Source organism: Watersipora subatra, chromosome 3, assembly GCF_963576615.1.
Source record: "Watersipora subatra chromosome 3, tzWatSuba1.1, whole genome shotgun sequence".
In the NCBI taxonomy this organism is placed as follows: Eukaryota; Metazoa; Bryozoa; class Gymnolaemata; order Cheilostomatida; family Watersiporidae; genus Watersipora; species Watersipora subatra.
In genome coordinates this window covers 11,899,125-11,916,131 of record NC_088710.1, presented here as the reverse complement: position 1 = coordinate 11,916,131, position 17,007 = coordinate 11,899,125, and the positions used below count along the sequence as shown (strand labels likewise).

At 35.4% G+C, this 17,007-nt stretch overlaps 1 protein-coding gene across 1 annotated transcript; it reads right to left on the bottom strand.

The window, feature by feature from the left end:
* Positions 1–1,316: 1,316 nt before the first annotated feature.
* On the bottom strand, positions 1,317–8,549 carry LOC137390345 (hepatitis A virus cellular receptor 1-like). Its single transcript, XM_068076678.1, has 2 exons — positions 8,108–8,549; positions 1,317–1,495 (listed from the first exon to the last, which is right to left on the bottom strand). Exons 1-2 carry the CDS (start codon positions 8,547–8,549, stop codon positions 1,317–1,319), a joined length of 621 nt encoding a protein of 206 aa, XP_067932779.1.
* Between the last annotated feature and the right edge of the window lie 8,458 nt (positions 8,550–17,007).

The window sequence follows — 17,007 nt, the reverse complement described above, 5'->3', positions numbered from 1 at the left end:
ACTTTGCTGCTACCAGCTGTGCTAGCAGTCCAACGCTTGTGAGAGTTACTGGTTGCTGCACAATGCTGTACCTTTCCTGTGAAAGGACTACTGTTGCTGTAGGAGTTATGCCCAGCATGAATTTGTGGGTGTCTTTTGCAATGTGGGAGCCTTGACTGGTATTGTTCTTGTTTACCGCCAACCTCCTTTGCTGATGCAAATCGAAGTCGTTTATCTGAACCGACATTCAGCTGCTCCTCCATTCCTGGAACATCAAGCGTCGAGGTAGTGGCAGTTTTGTTCACATGGCTCACCCTTGTTTTTGGTCTTTTGCATGGTTTATCCAATTTGTTGTAACTGGTATAGGGCACAGGTTCAACCAATTTACTCATAATCTTAGGAGCGAACCTTTGTGGTTTCTCTTGATTAGAGCTTATGGATGGCTGTGACCTTTTCTTTGGTCCTGTACAACTCCTTATTAGATGTGAGTTGTCCCCACATCGGAAACAACATTTTACTCCTTGAGAATTTCCATTGGTTTTGTTACCGCTTTGTCTCTTTTGCTCCAGAGCAGCAATTCTGGCAGGCTGATCTTTTATCAGCTTGGTCTGTTTAGCCATTTCTATTGAAATTATACATAGCGCATCAGCTAGGTTTGTCTCATTGCAGTCAGTGTAGTTTTCTGCAGTCTCGCAACTAACATTGCTCAAACTGTCTATTTGAGTAACTTTAGAAAGATCTCTTGATGGTCGCACTGGTTGACACTCAGCTAATTCATCTTCTGCTGGATACAATATGCGATTGCTATCAGCCTGTCTGTCCTGCACACATACTTCTGGTACATATCGTCAATGAAGGTTGCCGCATCAATGTGTACTGACGTATTGGAATGCATGACCTCTTTTGGCTGTTTTTGATCAGATTACAACTACATGATCAGACCAGGCTGAAACGAAACTGTAAACTAGCGAGCATGTTTATTTGGTAAGGGCTCTTCGGTAAAACCCAAAGTGTTTGTCATAAACTAGCGCTACGAAAAACTTTATAGTGGGCCTTTTATTGACTTTCCAATTCACATGAAAACACCCTGTGTCAAAACAATAACCAAATCGTTTGACTGTGTCAGAAAAACAAGTTGATTCCAATCTACGGCGGCGATGGCTGCGATTAACGGTTCATTTTTGAGCTGTTAAGATCTTTTAATCACATTGGCACATATTTTGCACCTACAACAAAGCTGAGTAAAATATGGTAAAACTTTTGATACCAAATAGCTGTAATGTGAATTTTCTTGCAAGTCAACCTTTAAAGCTAACACTAAAATAATCATGTTTATGTTAATCAACAGCCTCTGTCAGAAGATCGCAGAGGCCAGGGCCAGTTGATGAGCCAATACTGAAAATGTGACTTTTGCCACGATTAGGCCCAGCCCTAATACTGCAGTCGAGATGACTGCCAGTAAGACTTTCGGTCTGCCGAAGGTTGGCTGACGAGTCAACTGCTACTGAGGGCAGAGCTAATCGAGAAGCAAGAGTATCAAGAGAGAAAGTGAAACATAAAAGATCAGAGCATGTGGAAATCAACTTATGCAATATATTTACATGTATATACACACTCTTGATCCTATTATATATTTTTGAAATGTATGCATATGTTTCTTTGCACACTTTTTCTTTTTTGTGGAAAAAATAGGGGAACTCGATCAAGTCTTTTACAAAGCCCAACAAACCTAGGATTCTTCTTATATAAATACTGTGAGTAATAATTACATAACTTTAAGGTAAATGCAGTCTACTAAACTAGGTAAAAACTACCTGTAACAAAGTTAATAATTAACAATAGCCAAACAAGAAATTGAAGGTGTTTACATTGTAAATAAAAAAAGTAAATTAAAAAAACAAAATATTTTGAAAAAAGCAATGACCATATAAAGCTTTTAAAAAACTTTTAAAAAAAAAACAAACGAAAAAGGCAATATTAGTTAACAATAAAAATAATACACTGTTTTGGCTCGTATTCTGCAATGCTGACTTAAATAACTTTCAATAAAGGAAACCATTTTTGTCTTACAAAGCATGGTAATACAACTCTGATATGCCAAAAAACAATGATGAAATATTTTAATAAAACATTTTAATAATCATTATTATTTCTGCTGCAGACATATTTTAACAAATTCCTATTATCTATACACACACAAAAATGAAAACACTTCATGTTATATACATTTATATAGATGTTAAGATTAACTTAAGGTTACAGAAGTAAATTAGTAAATTGTTGATCAATAAAAGACCATTTTAATTGTTTCACTTTTTGAAAAAGAAACTAGTTAATGCAAAAGTAGACCCATCAATGTGTTGGTTTAAAAGTAGATATAGTGATGGAGATCTGTGGCTCAACTTATGCCATTATACTTTGTATAAGTTTAACTAAATTACGTTAGTTGTTTTAGAATTATATTTATTTTCACTGGTTGTTTCAAATTTTTGACAATAGTTTTGTTTTCTACATGTTTGCAAAACTGAATAAGTTTGAGCTTTTTAACTTTGTGTGCTTTTTAGCAGTCAAATTTATATATCACTTATACTGTAAAGTTAAATATTTACCAGAATATACTGATGTATTTTAGGAAGTTCTTTTTTTAAGGAAATAAGTAGAGTTTTGAGTAGATTTGTGTCTAAGGAACAGATTTGCAGTGAATATGCAAACTTCTACAGCAGGAAAACAAATTTCAGCTCATTGTAAGCTCTGACACTTTTAGTATTACTACATACATGTATGTTTTTAGTAATATATAGTTTTCAGGAATTTTGTGTTTCATTCTACTTATGTACCAGTAAAATATTTGTAAGAGAATTGTTATCAGCTAAACACATGAGAGTTATGATGCCTAAGTCAGTATGTCAATAGCTAGTAAAACGATTGCTACATAATTTACTTAATCTGTGGAAACTAAAAAAGTAGCTTAAATATTATAGCAAAAATTAAAAATAACAAAAATTCCCATCAGAGTTTTTTGAAGCATAAAAATTTTATTTTAAAAGTTTGTTTTACTGAATTTTCTGTTAATTTCAACTCAAAATAAGGTTTTTCTTGATATTTTCCTTGAATAACATGTTTCGTCGTAAAAGAAACCTAATTTTTTTATGGTTGAATGTAGTAAATAATGAATATAATAACTACAATAATATTAACTGGTGACACCCGTGCAAGCATTTAATATTTTAAACAGCCTGATGATCTTCTGCAGCACACTGATTTACCAAGTACTGGTCTAATGATAATAAGTGGTGGAACAATTTAGTTCCTCATGTAAGATTTTAGCAGCATAAATTACCACGAGTAGAATAATCCCAGATTCCTCCTGTCTTCATTGAAGAATCTACAATGTTTTATCAGTGTCAATAAAAAAACACAGGATTTTATGTATTATGTATTTTATTTTATGAATCAAGTGAATCATTTGCAGGAATTTTATCTTTTATACCTAATTATTACATTTTGTGTGATTGGTATACACCGTAGATACATATTAGAGTAACCTAAATAATATTTCAGCATTATGTAGACTTTTCCACTTAAGAAAGACATTATTCAAAGCGCTGTAACTACAAATTCATACAAATTGTAATATCTAAAATACCAGGAAAGTAATGAAGAATTAATATGAATGCAGAATTGCAATCAACTAGTAATGTGCCTTATTAGCTGCAATAAATCACTCATAATAAATTAATAAATATAAAATTATTAATCGAACAATTCAAAAAATTTTCAAATTAAACCAAATTTATGAGCAATAATTCAAAATTTTATGAATAGTTTGCAGTCTTTATGCAAATAATTTATTAATTTACTTATTAAAGTGTTTCAAATGTTTGTTTGATAATTTAAAGAGTAACTTAGCTTTTAAAATTAATCTATTAATTTGATTATAAATAGGCTTAGTTGACAAACTATTTTTGCAATTTAATGCATAATTCAGTTTAATCAATGTTTGATTTAATGATATAATTAATGATGTTCTTATTTCTGGGACCAAGTTATTAATTTTCATACTTAATTTTATTCATACCAAAGTTAGTTTGTTATTTCAGTTATTAATGCAACTTTAAAACTTGAAAATAATTTGTTTAATTTTTGATCAAATGTTAAAATACTATTTAAATAGTATCTCAATGTATATGCAACTTCTTTCAATTATCCGAGCTTGTAAATATACAGCGTATATTTACATTATTAACTTCTTACTTCTCTACCTTTTCTTTTTCTTTGTTGGCTATATTGTAGTCATTGGGTACTGCTATATCTATTATAGTAGCCCTCTTGTTCTCCTTGTCTACCACCACTATTATATCTGGTTGGTTTGCTAGGACATGCTTATCTGTTTGGATGTAGAAGTCCCAGTGGATCTTAGCCCGGTCATTTTCATTGACCTTACCAGGAGCTTCCCACCAGTGTTGTGGTTTATTAAGGCCATACTCATCACATATACTTTTATACACAACACCTGCGACATGGTTATGCCGCTCAGTGTATGCGTTCCCTGCTAGCTGCTTGCATCCACTGATGATGTGTTGGATGGTCTCACGTGCATCTTTGCACAGTCTGCATCTAGGATCGTCTCTAGTGTAATAGATTTTCGTTTAGAGTTGCCTTGTTGAGAGCACTTGCTCCTGGGCTGCCATGATTAGCGACTCTGTATTGGCCATTAGGTTTCCTTTGTTCAGCCACATATAGGTCTGGTGAAGATTGCCAACTTTAGATATTTGTTGGTGGTAAGCACCATGAAGACGTTTTGTGTGCCAGTCAATTTCCTCATCATCAGGGCATAGGTCCGTTGTAAGAGCAGCCGATTGAAATTCAGCTAGCAACTTATCTGAGATGGCCATGGAGGCTGCATATGCTTTGATGCTTTGCTCCTCCTCTTTCACTGTCTGTTGTACACTTTTGAGTCCCCTACCGCCATCTTTCCTATCAAGATACAATCTAGTAGTATCAGATTTTGGGTGAAGTGCTCCATGCATGGTCAGCAGTTTACGAGTTGCTATATCTGTTTCTTTGATGGCTTCCTCAGTCCACTTTTTTATGCCTGCTGGATATCTTATTACTGGCAGTGCGTAGGTATTTATTGCCATGACTTGGTTCTTGGCATTGAGCTGGCTCCGTAAGACCTGCCGAAGGCATTTTTTGTATTTGGTAACGGCTTTGTGAGGTACCTCGGCTTGGTGGTTGATGTTGCTTTGCATAATCCCCACGTACTTGTACCCTTCTTCTATATCTTTGATGGTACCATTTGGCATTCTTAGGCCATCTGTGAGCATAGAATGGCCTTTCTTAAGAATTAGCCTTCCACATTTCTCAATACCGAAGGTCATTCTGATGTCCTTGCTGTATACCTGAGTGAGATGTATTAGCGAAGCAATGTCCCTTTCTTTGTTAGCATACAGCTTGATGTCATCCATGTAGAAGAGGTGGTTTATCTTGGTGCCACTCTTAAACTGGTACCCATATTGAGTCTCTTCCAGCATATTGCTTAGAGGGTTTAGGCATATGCAGAAGAGCAGCGGTGATAAGGAGTCACCTTGATAGATGCCTCGCTTAATTTGTACACTTGCCAGCTTTTTGCCATTAGCCTCCAGTTCCGTCTTCCATTTGGTCATTGACATCTTCATGGATGCCACAAGAGCAGGGTGAACATTGTACATACTGAGGCACTCAAGTATCCAACTATGGGGAATTGAGTCATAGGCCTTTCTGTAGTCAATCCAAGCCATGGCCAGATTGGTTTGCTTTCACCTGCTGTCTTGACAGATCGTCCGATCCACCAGTAACTGATGTTTAGCTCCTGGGGTGTTGCGCCCAATTCCTTGCTGAGCACTGGTCATATAGTGACTCATGTGTTCTTCCAGTTTGTCTGCAACTATTCCTGAGAGCAGTTTCCAAGTGGTGGCCAAGCACGTTATTGGTCGATAGTTTTTAGAAATCGTCCCCTGCTTTGGGTCTTTTATCAGAAGTACAGTTCGTCTTTTGGTCAGCCATTCTGGATGGTCACCTTGTTCTATTAGGCATTCCATCTGCAGTGTGTGAAGTGATGTCAATTTCTTTAACCAGAAGGCTTGAATCATGTCATGACTAGGTGCTGCCCAGTTCTTCATATGCTGCACTCTGCACTTGATGTCCTCTTTGCTGATGGTGAGTCCTTGCTGGGCCACAGTGTGTTGATGGCTCTCTTTAAGCCTCTTCAGCCAATTTGCCGTGGTGTTATGAGAAGTCTCTTTTTTCAAGATGTCCTTCCAGAACTTTGAAGTGCTAGATCGGTTAGGCTTAGACATTGGCCTCTGCAGTTCACCTTTGAACTGGAAATACACTCTAGATGGATTATTGATGAACAGTTTGTTCATTCTCTTGTTATCCCGCTCTTTGGTGTACCGCTTCAGTCGTGGCGAGAGTGCTACTAGCTGCTGTTTGGCAGATTCTAGAGCTTCTATTGTGGCTTCCCTTTTTGGACGCTTCAAACTTTGGTTAGATTTCTCATTGAGCCTACTAACTTTCTTGAGCAAGTCCTTGATCTTATTTTGTAGCCTCAGCTGCCAGGATGGAATGGCTTTTCCTCCAAGATGACGGTTGCTGTACTGTAGATTAAGGCATTAGTCTCACTGATTGATCCAGTTGAGATCGACTTCAGTGCCATGTTAATGTCTTCTAACAGCTTCTTAGGTATAGCCTTGCTAACTCTTCGTACCCTGCTTCCATAATAATTAGCAGCTGACATCTTGTTGATGATATTTTCCGCAAGCTCTCTCACTCTTGGGTCAAGGTCCAAGTGCATGTTTTCTTCAACCCGTGAGTCAACACATGATCGTGTATGTGTGACAGTGTGTGATGATATGCAATCCTCGTTGGTTGAGGTCACTTGGGCGCACTGTTCCCTAATTTCATCTACCTCAAGTTCGGATATGAAGTGCCGATTGATTATGTTACTCCTCTGAGCTACAAGTTGCTTAGCGGTTAGTGGCAATTCAGGGTGCATGTCTATCTACAGTTGACGCATCCTCCCCATATAGCCCCACTTTTGAGGTTCACTCATAAAGTAGCACTGTATGAGGTCCGTGTTATCAGTCCGAGTCCATTTCATCCGTTTTGAACCAGTAGTCCATTTTTCACTGCCTTGTCTTGGTTCAGCTACAGGCAGCGCGGTCCTTGTTTGGCTGGGCGACGTCCGAGCCGACATGGCTTTGGTTATTGCACTCATCATAGAGGTTGTAAACGTTATACAAGCAAGGGTCTTGTCCAAGGACCACCAGAAAAGTGCAGTTGTTGGGGTTTGAACCGAGGACCTAATGATCATGGTCCCAATACCTTACCAACTGCGCTATCTGTCCTGTTATATATATATATATATATATATATACATATATATATATAGCAGCAAAGAACGCATACACCGAGCGGCACAATCATGTCGCAGGTGTTGTGTATAGAAGTCTATGTGATGAGTATGGCCTTAATAAACCACAACACTGGTGGAAAGCTCCTGGTAAGGTCAATGAAAATGACCGGGCTAAGATCCTCTGGAACTTCTACATTCAAACTGACAAGCATGTTCTAGCAAACCAACCAGATATAGTGGTGGTAGACAAGAAGAACAAGAGGGCTACTATAATAGATATAGCAGTACCCAATGACTACAATATAGCCAGCAAGAAAAAGAAAAGATAGAGAAATATCTCCCTCTTGGAGAAGAAATTGAAAAATGCTGGAATGTAAGAACAACTGTAATCCCAGTAGTCATTGGGGCACTGGGCGCAATAACACCGACGCATAAAATGTGGCTTGCCCAAATACCAACAGCAATCAACTCAGGTGAGTTGCAGAAAAGTGTGTTATTGGGAACAGCTAAGATCTTGAGGCGAGTGCTCAAACTCCCAGGCCTCTGGTAGGAGACCCGAGTTAGAGCAGAATTTACCACCCATACCGGGTATCCGGGGTGAGGAAACAATTTATATATATATATATATATATATATATAGATTAATAGAATATTGGTCAGGAACGAGACTGTGTATACTTATCAAAACTGCGCTCACAGATAATGTCCATTCTTACCATTCATAATACATACCTGATGTAAACTTCATTATGAAAGTGGTTGGTGTAAAGGTAGATTTTTCGGTGAGTGCTGAGGTGAGTTTTGTGGCAGGCATTGTGGTCGGTGTTGTGGTAGATGCTACGATAGGCATTTTAATAGACGTTGTGGTAGGCGTTGTAGAAGGCGAAGTGGTAGGTCTCGTGGTAGGCGTAGCAGTGGACATTGCAGCGGGCGTTGTGGTGGGCGTCGTGGTAGGTGTTTTAGTGAGCATTCCAGAGAGCATTGTGTTGGGTGTTGTAGTAGGCATTGGGGCGGGCGCTGTAGTAGGCATTGGGGCGGGCGCTGTAGTAGGAATTGTAGTAGGCATTGTGGTAGGCATTTTAATAGGCGTTGCGGTAGATATTGTGGTAGTTGTAGCAGTGGGTGTTGTGGTAGGCACTGTTGCGGGCATTGTGGTAGGTGTTGTGGCAGGCATTGTGGTTGGCGTTGTGGTTGGTGTTATGGTAGGTGGTGTAGTAAGCTTTCCTTAAAAAGTAAGACTATTAACAATAAAATCGAAAACTAGTTGTCAGGGCAACTGAGTTTCTTTGGTAGAACCTAAAGCCAAATAGCTACAAAAAAAGATTGCTCAGAAAAATATTGAAAAAGTATTTTAGTTTAATCCGACTAAATTCTATCTTACTTTAAATACTGCATCTAACTTTTAACAGTTGTACATATGTTTAATCTCAAGGAAATTATAAAACATAACTTGGTTAAGAACTTGAAACTAAATTTTAGAATGAGCTTTGTCATTATAAACTTCAGCATTACCTTACAGCTAGAGGTTTCACACTTTTACACATTGAATAATTTCACTATTTTACACATTCAATTCAACTCTTGACAGGATCATTTTGCATGTTTCAATACATACAATCAATAAACTGCATACAGCGAAGTAGTGAAAATTGGGTATAATAAAATGATGCTTTCATTGCAAAAATAGACGAATGAAAAGGCTGAATAGCGTCCCTGATATAAAAATAATACAATCAATAAACTGCATACAGCGAAGTAGTGAAAATCAGGTATAATAAAATTATGCTTTCATTGCAAAAATAGATCAATGAAAAGGCTGAATAGCATCCCTGATGTAAAAATAATACCATCAATAAACTGCATACAGCGAAGTAGTGAAAATCGGGTATAATAAAATGATGCTTTCATTGCAAAAATAGATCAATGAAAAGGCTGAATAGCATCCCTGATGTAAAAATAATACAATCAATAAACTGCATATAGCAAAGTAGTGAAAATTATGTAAAACGAAATGATGCTTTCATTTCAAAAATAGACCAAAGAGGCTGAATAGCGAGACCGATGCCCTATTTTTACTTTTTCTAACTTTTTACTGTGTGTCTATTTTAAATAGGAATTTACACAAAGTTTTAGTAGATTTTATCTGAAATTATCAAAATCTTTCTATCATTTGCGATTGTTTTTGATGTTTGAGGTGATTTGAGTGTTAGAGTGTTTCAAGTTTTGTCAATTAAAATTGACAAAGCTTAGTGTCAGTTGAAATGCTCAAATCAAGCAAAAGTGTGATTATGATGTCTATAATTTTAAAGAGATCAACAGAAAAGATGGTGATGCAACTGGAATGCAATTGCCGATATTAATTATACCAACAATAACAACTAGTGACATCACTTTGCATGTAATTTTTTTTAACATTCTAACCACAATCAGATTTTTTCAATTTTAATCTTTAAACCTTTTAGCAGTCAAGTTGAACTTATCAGACCAGTCACTTCAAACATTCAAAACCATTTCAAATCATAGAAAGATACGGATACTTTCTAATAAAATCTACTCAAATATACTTTCAATTCATGTGAGAACGTCACGTGACAAAACAATAACCAAATGTAATGAATAATTCAGAGAAATAAACTGATTCCAATCTACGGCGGCTTTCCGTTTTTGAGCTTTTAAGAGCTTTTAATAACATTTCCACGTTTTATAAACCTCCAACACAACAGAGTAAGCCGTAGTGAATCTTTTAATACCAAATAACTGTAATGTGAATTTTATTGCAAGTCAACCTTTAACAATCTAGCAGTCAGATAACCTCAGACATCAGAAACAGTTGCAAATCATAGAAAAATACTGATACTTTCTAATAAACTCTACTAAACTGTGTAAGTTGATCTTTAAACTAAAAACCTGTGAAAAATAGGAGATTCAAATTTAGAAATGCTCAGTTTATAGTACTGCAGCATACATGTAAGCCTATGTAGACAAGTTGAGTGCCATACTTTATGAGTTGTCTGCTCGTTACGTAGCTCACTTATCTCACACCCTTTTGATGCGAAAAACCTTTCAATAGCCCATCTTCAAGGTAGCTACAATAAACTAATATTTCTTGTGATTCTACTGAGAGAGTGGTTTAAGATCAAATGTATTGTTGCTATAGTAGTTAACTTGTTGTTGCTTGGTTAGGCCCTTAGGAACACAAGACTATGAGTGTTGTCAACATTTTTCAAACACAATTTTTCTATTAAAAATATTTTTAATACAATATGGTATACAACAACATCAAAATAACATTATTGATGTTGTTGTTACCCTTTTCATTATTGTTTCTAAGATTATTATTTGGAGTCTCTGGCTCAGCTATGGCAAGCTAGGCTATGCAGTGCCAGTGTAAAAAAAGAAGTCCCATTAATTTTATAACTTTTTAATCAAATTATTTGCATTGAAGCTTTATTGAAACTTTTGATTAGTGATTATCAACACTGAAAAACTCATTTAAAGTTTTTGGAAACTTTTCATGACCGTTCTAAAGAGATTACTTGAGCTGAAGCAGAGACATGCACATGAGCTGATGTAAAGTGTAGGCGTGGTGAAAGTGCTAGGTGAGGCAAACTATTCAGATTTGCGTATTATTTGTACATAGTTAAAAAAAGAAATAGAAAAAGAAGAAAAACGGGAGGAAGTTTATATTAGTTTGGATTGTTACGAGAAATTGCAAGTGCATTTAAGTGTGACAGAGTTTGGCTAATGAACCTTGTTGTTAGGCAGCAAGTGCTGCCTAACAACAAGGTTCATTAAGGCATCGGTTTGTAAAAAAGGTTAGGAGAGAAGATCGAGTTGTGCATCAGGAAGGAACTTGAGGGAGAATGTGATGAAAGTGTATGCATTAATAGACAACTTATTATAAAGGTTAAGGGTCAGTTGCTGCCTCTACTGAGAGCTGTTGGGTGTAGTAGTACAGAAGTGTCAAGATTTGCAGAGTTTGATATTGATGATAGACGTTGAAGTGGTAGAAAAGGTTTGATTTACATGTAGATAAAAAGCTTTATATTTATAAAAGTGCTTTAGAGGTTTTATTAGAGGATTATACTAGGAAGGTAAGCTTAAAACTGTAATTGAAAATTAAACTTTGCAACTACAACTTCTGATATTCAAAGATATAATTAAAGAAAAGTGTCACTATTCTCAGTTGTATAGTCACCCTACGTTATATTGAAGCTAAAGATAACTACCAGGTAATAATTATATAAACGAGTATATTCACAACTTAATCACTTTTTCCTACAGTAAGTAGAGGAGGTCTTGGCATCAATATAGTTTCTGGGGTAATCTTCATAGCTTTCAACGCTGTTGCTATGATAAGTTTAACACGCAAGATATTTTACAATAGTGGTTTATCTAGTTTTGTGTTGTTTCGGGTTAACAGATTAACAACTCAGAACCTTGTAGTTTTTAGTTAGTTTTTTTATTTTGCAATTTAAGTTGAGTATTTTAAAACTAGTTTGCAGTGTAATGGTTTAAAGACTTATTCTAAAGTGCTGCATTAGCCTTAAATTTAAAACAGTTAAATTACATGATACACTACAGAGCTAGTGATATAACACTAAACATCTTACTCCTCTGATTGGAATGGATTCATGCAAAGAAGTTTTATGACCCTTGAATAAAGTTGGTGAGCGTACATGTACATGTACTTGGTTGTACATTACTAAAGGAACTATTAAAATATTAGCCAGTAAAGAGAGATCATTTATTTATAAAAAAATTTCTGCAATAAGTCATTTCTTACCATTTGTAATGACGAATGCATTAGAGGGTTTTGTAGTGGGGCTAGTAAAATGTGCTGTGGTAGACTTGTCTTAAAAATTATTAACATCAAATTAGAAAGTTAATTGTCATGGCCAGTCAAGGTTTTCAGTAAAACTCAAGACCCAACAGCTAGAAAACGATAGGTTTTTCATAAATCAAATAGTTAACATCAACTAAAGTTTCAATCATTTTCAATATTATATCTAATTGTCCATGAAGAGATATTGTTAGGTTTTGACTAGAAGTGAGGGGTACATTTAGTAAAGATAGAGTTTAATTCGCTAAGTTTCCTTTTGCTTCTCAGTATTGTTCAAGAGATTATTCACGAAAAAGTAGAAAGAACGGTAGAGATAATAGTGATGAGAAAAATGTTGCTAGGTATGGAAAGATACAGTGAAAAGGGGTAAACAGATAATAAGAAGAGCACTCAAAGTTCTAGCGGAAATTAAGGAACATATTAAGAAAGAAATTGACTACAATTAAAAGGATAATGGTCATGAAATGCTAAGCTTTTTTGTCATTAAATGCTTTTTTTGTGAATAGACATGACATGTATAAAAATTCATGTATAGGTATGCAGTTGTGATTCATAATAGATGACATTAAAGTAAGTTTTCCAGACATAGTACTACACTGTAGTAGTAGTAGCAATAATCAGAGATAGCCACAAGCTAAGGAAAACTCTTGGTGAAGCCATAAGGAATAGGAAAAGTTTGTTGGCAAGTTGTCAACAAAGGAAGGTTTATTAAAGTGCGAGATATTATCTTTGAGAATTACAGAGACAAGGATAATAGTGATATGAGATATAAATATAATAGAGTGAATACAGTATGACAACACGAAGGAATAAAAAGAGTTCTCGAAGGGAGAGAAGCAGTTGACATGCATTGTTTACTGAAAATAATGGTGCTAAAAATAGCCTGCGTTTGAGCATAGCAACTGTTTGTTTAATTCGTTTTCAGTTTTACTTGCGTAAACACAGGTGAAGCATACTTTTTTGCTATGCTCACATATTTAGTTTGATTATATTTCACTAAAAGATTTAGCTGTGGCACTAGTGGATTAAACAAAGGGTCTACACATCCAATGAGGTATTTTATCAAAACTTACGGGGTATGTAGAAACTCTGTGATGCAAATTCGGAGAAGCGTCTTTTAGTGTCATCACCAGGTGAAACAACATCACTAGTGCTGAGTCTTACTGCTATTGTGTAATTATTGCCTTCAGATCCTTGAATATCGTAGACTGTTCTGAACAGCTCTAAAGTAAATAGACAAAATAACTCTGTAATTCTATGTTTATTCTATTTTAATGAACGTGACTTACAAATATGACAGACTCAACTACAAAGCCCAATTTTTACTCTAAATTTGAAAATGCACCACATGAAGTCCTTTGTCAGTCCACATATTGTGTTAAAGCTAAAGAAAGTTGATTATACTTAACAAAACTGTGCCACACAATTCAACTATGTAGTTTTAGTATTTTTAGCTTAATGATAAGCTCTCCGAAAGGACTTTTTATTATTTTATTTGTAAAAATTTCAATTCAAACAGAAATTTTTTCTATGAGTTGCTTTATAAAAAATGACAAAGCAGGCCAGCTATTAGGCAATCAAGTCAAATATAATGTTTGGCATAGAGCATAAATTTAACTTGTACAATACAGTTTTCAGTTAAGATAGGGAGTATCAAGAAAAGCATTGTAAAAAAGTTAGTGTTACTGTTAGAAGTTGCATGCAATTTGCTCACATATATTACTTGATCAGAAATAAACCTGCTAGAGTAAGAAATGTGTCATTGTTAAAAAACCATCTTGGCCAAGATAGTAACCTACGCAAAGTGAGAAGCTATGCGGCTAACCTATTAATAACCCCACAGTTGGTGTCTATTGTAACATTTGAGTTAGAACCAATTAAAAATACACAGAAATGTATAAACCATTTGCATCAAATCTAAAACTTGTTTTGCAGAGATAATTAAAGGCATGCTCCATTTGCCAGTTATTTCTAAAACAGTTGATAAGAGAAATTTCGCATCACAGAAACTTGCAGTATTTTTTGCTGCAAATGCAAACTTATTTAAATTGTAAAAAAACCATAATTTAGTAAGATATCTCGCATAATATTTAAAGAAATCAACTTGGATGTTTTTGATTTGGCTAAAGCGCCAGGCTGACTGAATAGCGACACGAGAACAATTTTCCTTGTGTGAGGATCTGGTCTAACAATTTAAAGGTTTATCAAGTCTCGGTTCAAAGCATTAGCCTTAAAAGCCATTACTGTATCAACAATTTCAACACAGAACTTTATTTAAACAACTGGACATAGGATCAAATGAGAACAACCAACTTTTTTAATTAACGTAAAGTGGAAAAGTTAGGAGCACAAAGAGAACCAGCACAGGTGTGTTGCTACAAGCAGAGGTTTTTTCTAAATATTAACGAAGTGTTATCATATTCACATGAAGGTACTTAGACAAAACATCAAAGATCAAAACATGAAGTAGAACACTGACTTAAATTGAAAACACCGAAAGTATTACTCTGAACAAAAACTTGAGAGATTTTTATTAAAAAGTTCAATTTTATAATTAAATACTGCGCTATTTACGTACAAAAACCTGGCCACTTTGCAAAAACATATAAATCTATAAGCAAAGTGATGCAATTTCTGCCAAAAATAAAATGCTGTAAAGAATTCGCTGTGATCCTTTATTTGCTCCACTTAGAGCCAGCCACCTTGTTCGAGTATGCTGCGGGCTGCAAATTTGAAAGTAGTGTCTTGAACAAAATGACCGGTCATCTTATGCGTGTTCCTGACAACCCAAAACTCAACTTCTGAGTTCCCTCCAAACTCTATCACTATCTTCAACAGCGAAACTACCTGGTTGAATGGGTCCTTCTTTCGGCACAGCCTACAGAGTGAGGAATGGTCGGTTTGGAGCAGAAATTTCCAGCCATACAAGTGAGGTTAGAAGCACTTAACCCTTTTGCTGCCATAAACGCATTTATGCGTTTTCTAAGGTCCACTGTCATTGAAGCATTTTGCGACTTTCCCAGCAATTGCGTAGTAACTTAATTTCATTATTTGTTTACAACATAACCCACGGTCTTTAAGACTTTTATGAAATTGGCAGTATTGTCCAAAGATTTTCTATAAAATTAGCCTAAAACAACGAAGCAGTTTTAAACTTTTGTTTGAGAATTTATAGTCTAAAAACAAACATTTTGGTGTTAGTTAATTAAATACCGCGCGCGAGTCAAAAAACAGGTAATTAGTTATGTTGATGACATTATAGCCAATTCAGATTCAGATTTTCGTGATTATACAGACAATTAAAGTAGCAGCACCATCCCTGATAGTGGTGAAAATAATGGTTTTGCAAGAGTAAGAAACATTGCGGAGGATCGATTTATCTCCGCATCGATCGTAGCTTCACATATCTTTATCGTCGCACAAAGTATAGATCCATTAAATTTTTGCATAGCAATGTTGGTTAAAGTGTTGGCAAATTAAATTATGTAAATAAATGTTCTAGATAGAGATTTAATTTGAAAAAATACTGTATATAACATCGTCGCAATTATATAAGTGTCAGATGTATTCACACAATAATCAGATTATAAATACACAACTGTACAGCTCAGCAGCGGCAATTCAAAAGAAAGCTTACATAATAAGACAGCCTAATGTGCTGACTTTTAATTCAAAACAAGGCTTGTATCATGTCATATCTATGGCAATTAATTTGTTTACAAAACCCAGCAATAGGGAAAACAATTCCAATGTCTAGGATATTACACTGTATACATATCATGAAGCAATATCAGCAATTTTCGGTAAAATGGATGGCACTAGACCGATAGCCGATTTTATACATGGTTGGCAGTGAATGGGTTAACAGCTTTAACTGTTGCCAGCAACTCTCTCTGGGTAACGCAGTAGCTTCTTTCTGCAGGCACAGAGTTTTGCTGAAGTAAGCAATCACTCTTTTTGCTCCATCCTATATGTGGGCAATAGTGCCCCTACTCGAATTCAAGAGATTCCACTGATGCCACCAGTGTGAAGAATTTGTCGTGAACTTTTGCTGCTCTGCTTAGAACAAGCAGTTTTGTTTGAGTATAAAGTAAATACTACTTAATTTATAAATATATTTCTCAAAGTATGCGTGTGTGTTGCTCCGGCTATAGCTAGAGCTATCACAGGCGTTGATTATTTTACTAATGCACCCAAGCGTTATGATGCCCTGTTAGGAAATATTTTTCGTAAAGTTCAAATAGTTTATCTGAGGTTCAGGCCAAATCTTCTCATGCAGACAATTATATTGTCTTCATGGGAAAAACCTCGAAATTATCTCTCCATTCGGTCAGACAAAGGCATTACGATATCTTATTTTTTCACTTGTACCAATATCTAGAGGTACTACTATCGTCGTACAGAAAGTTTTGATGGATAGTTTTTGGTGAAACAGTAAACTTTTCTTATACTCACACACAATCCTATGCAAAAATTGTTATTAATAATTCTACATATATTCATTCTCATTTTTTTTCTCAGTTCATATTAATTGCATCATTACGGAATCAACTTTTAATGAAATCATCGCGAAACCGATTCAATTAAACCATTGCTTGCTAACTATTTCACATTCACATCTAAACCTTTTTATAGTCAAAGTTAAAATGGCAAACTTTGTTATAATTATGTCAAATGAAAAAAAGTATTTTGTTCAAAAACTTTTTTTACCCGGGTAACGCCGGGTCGTACGGGTAATAAATATATAAAAAAAGTCAATAGTTTTTGCAGACAGTTAAGTGCATAGGAT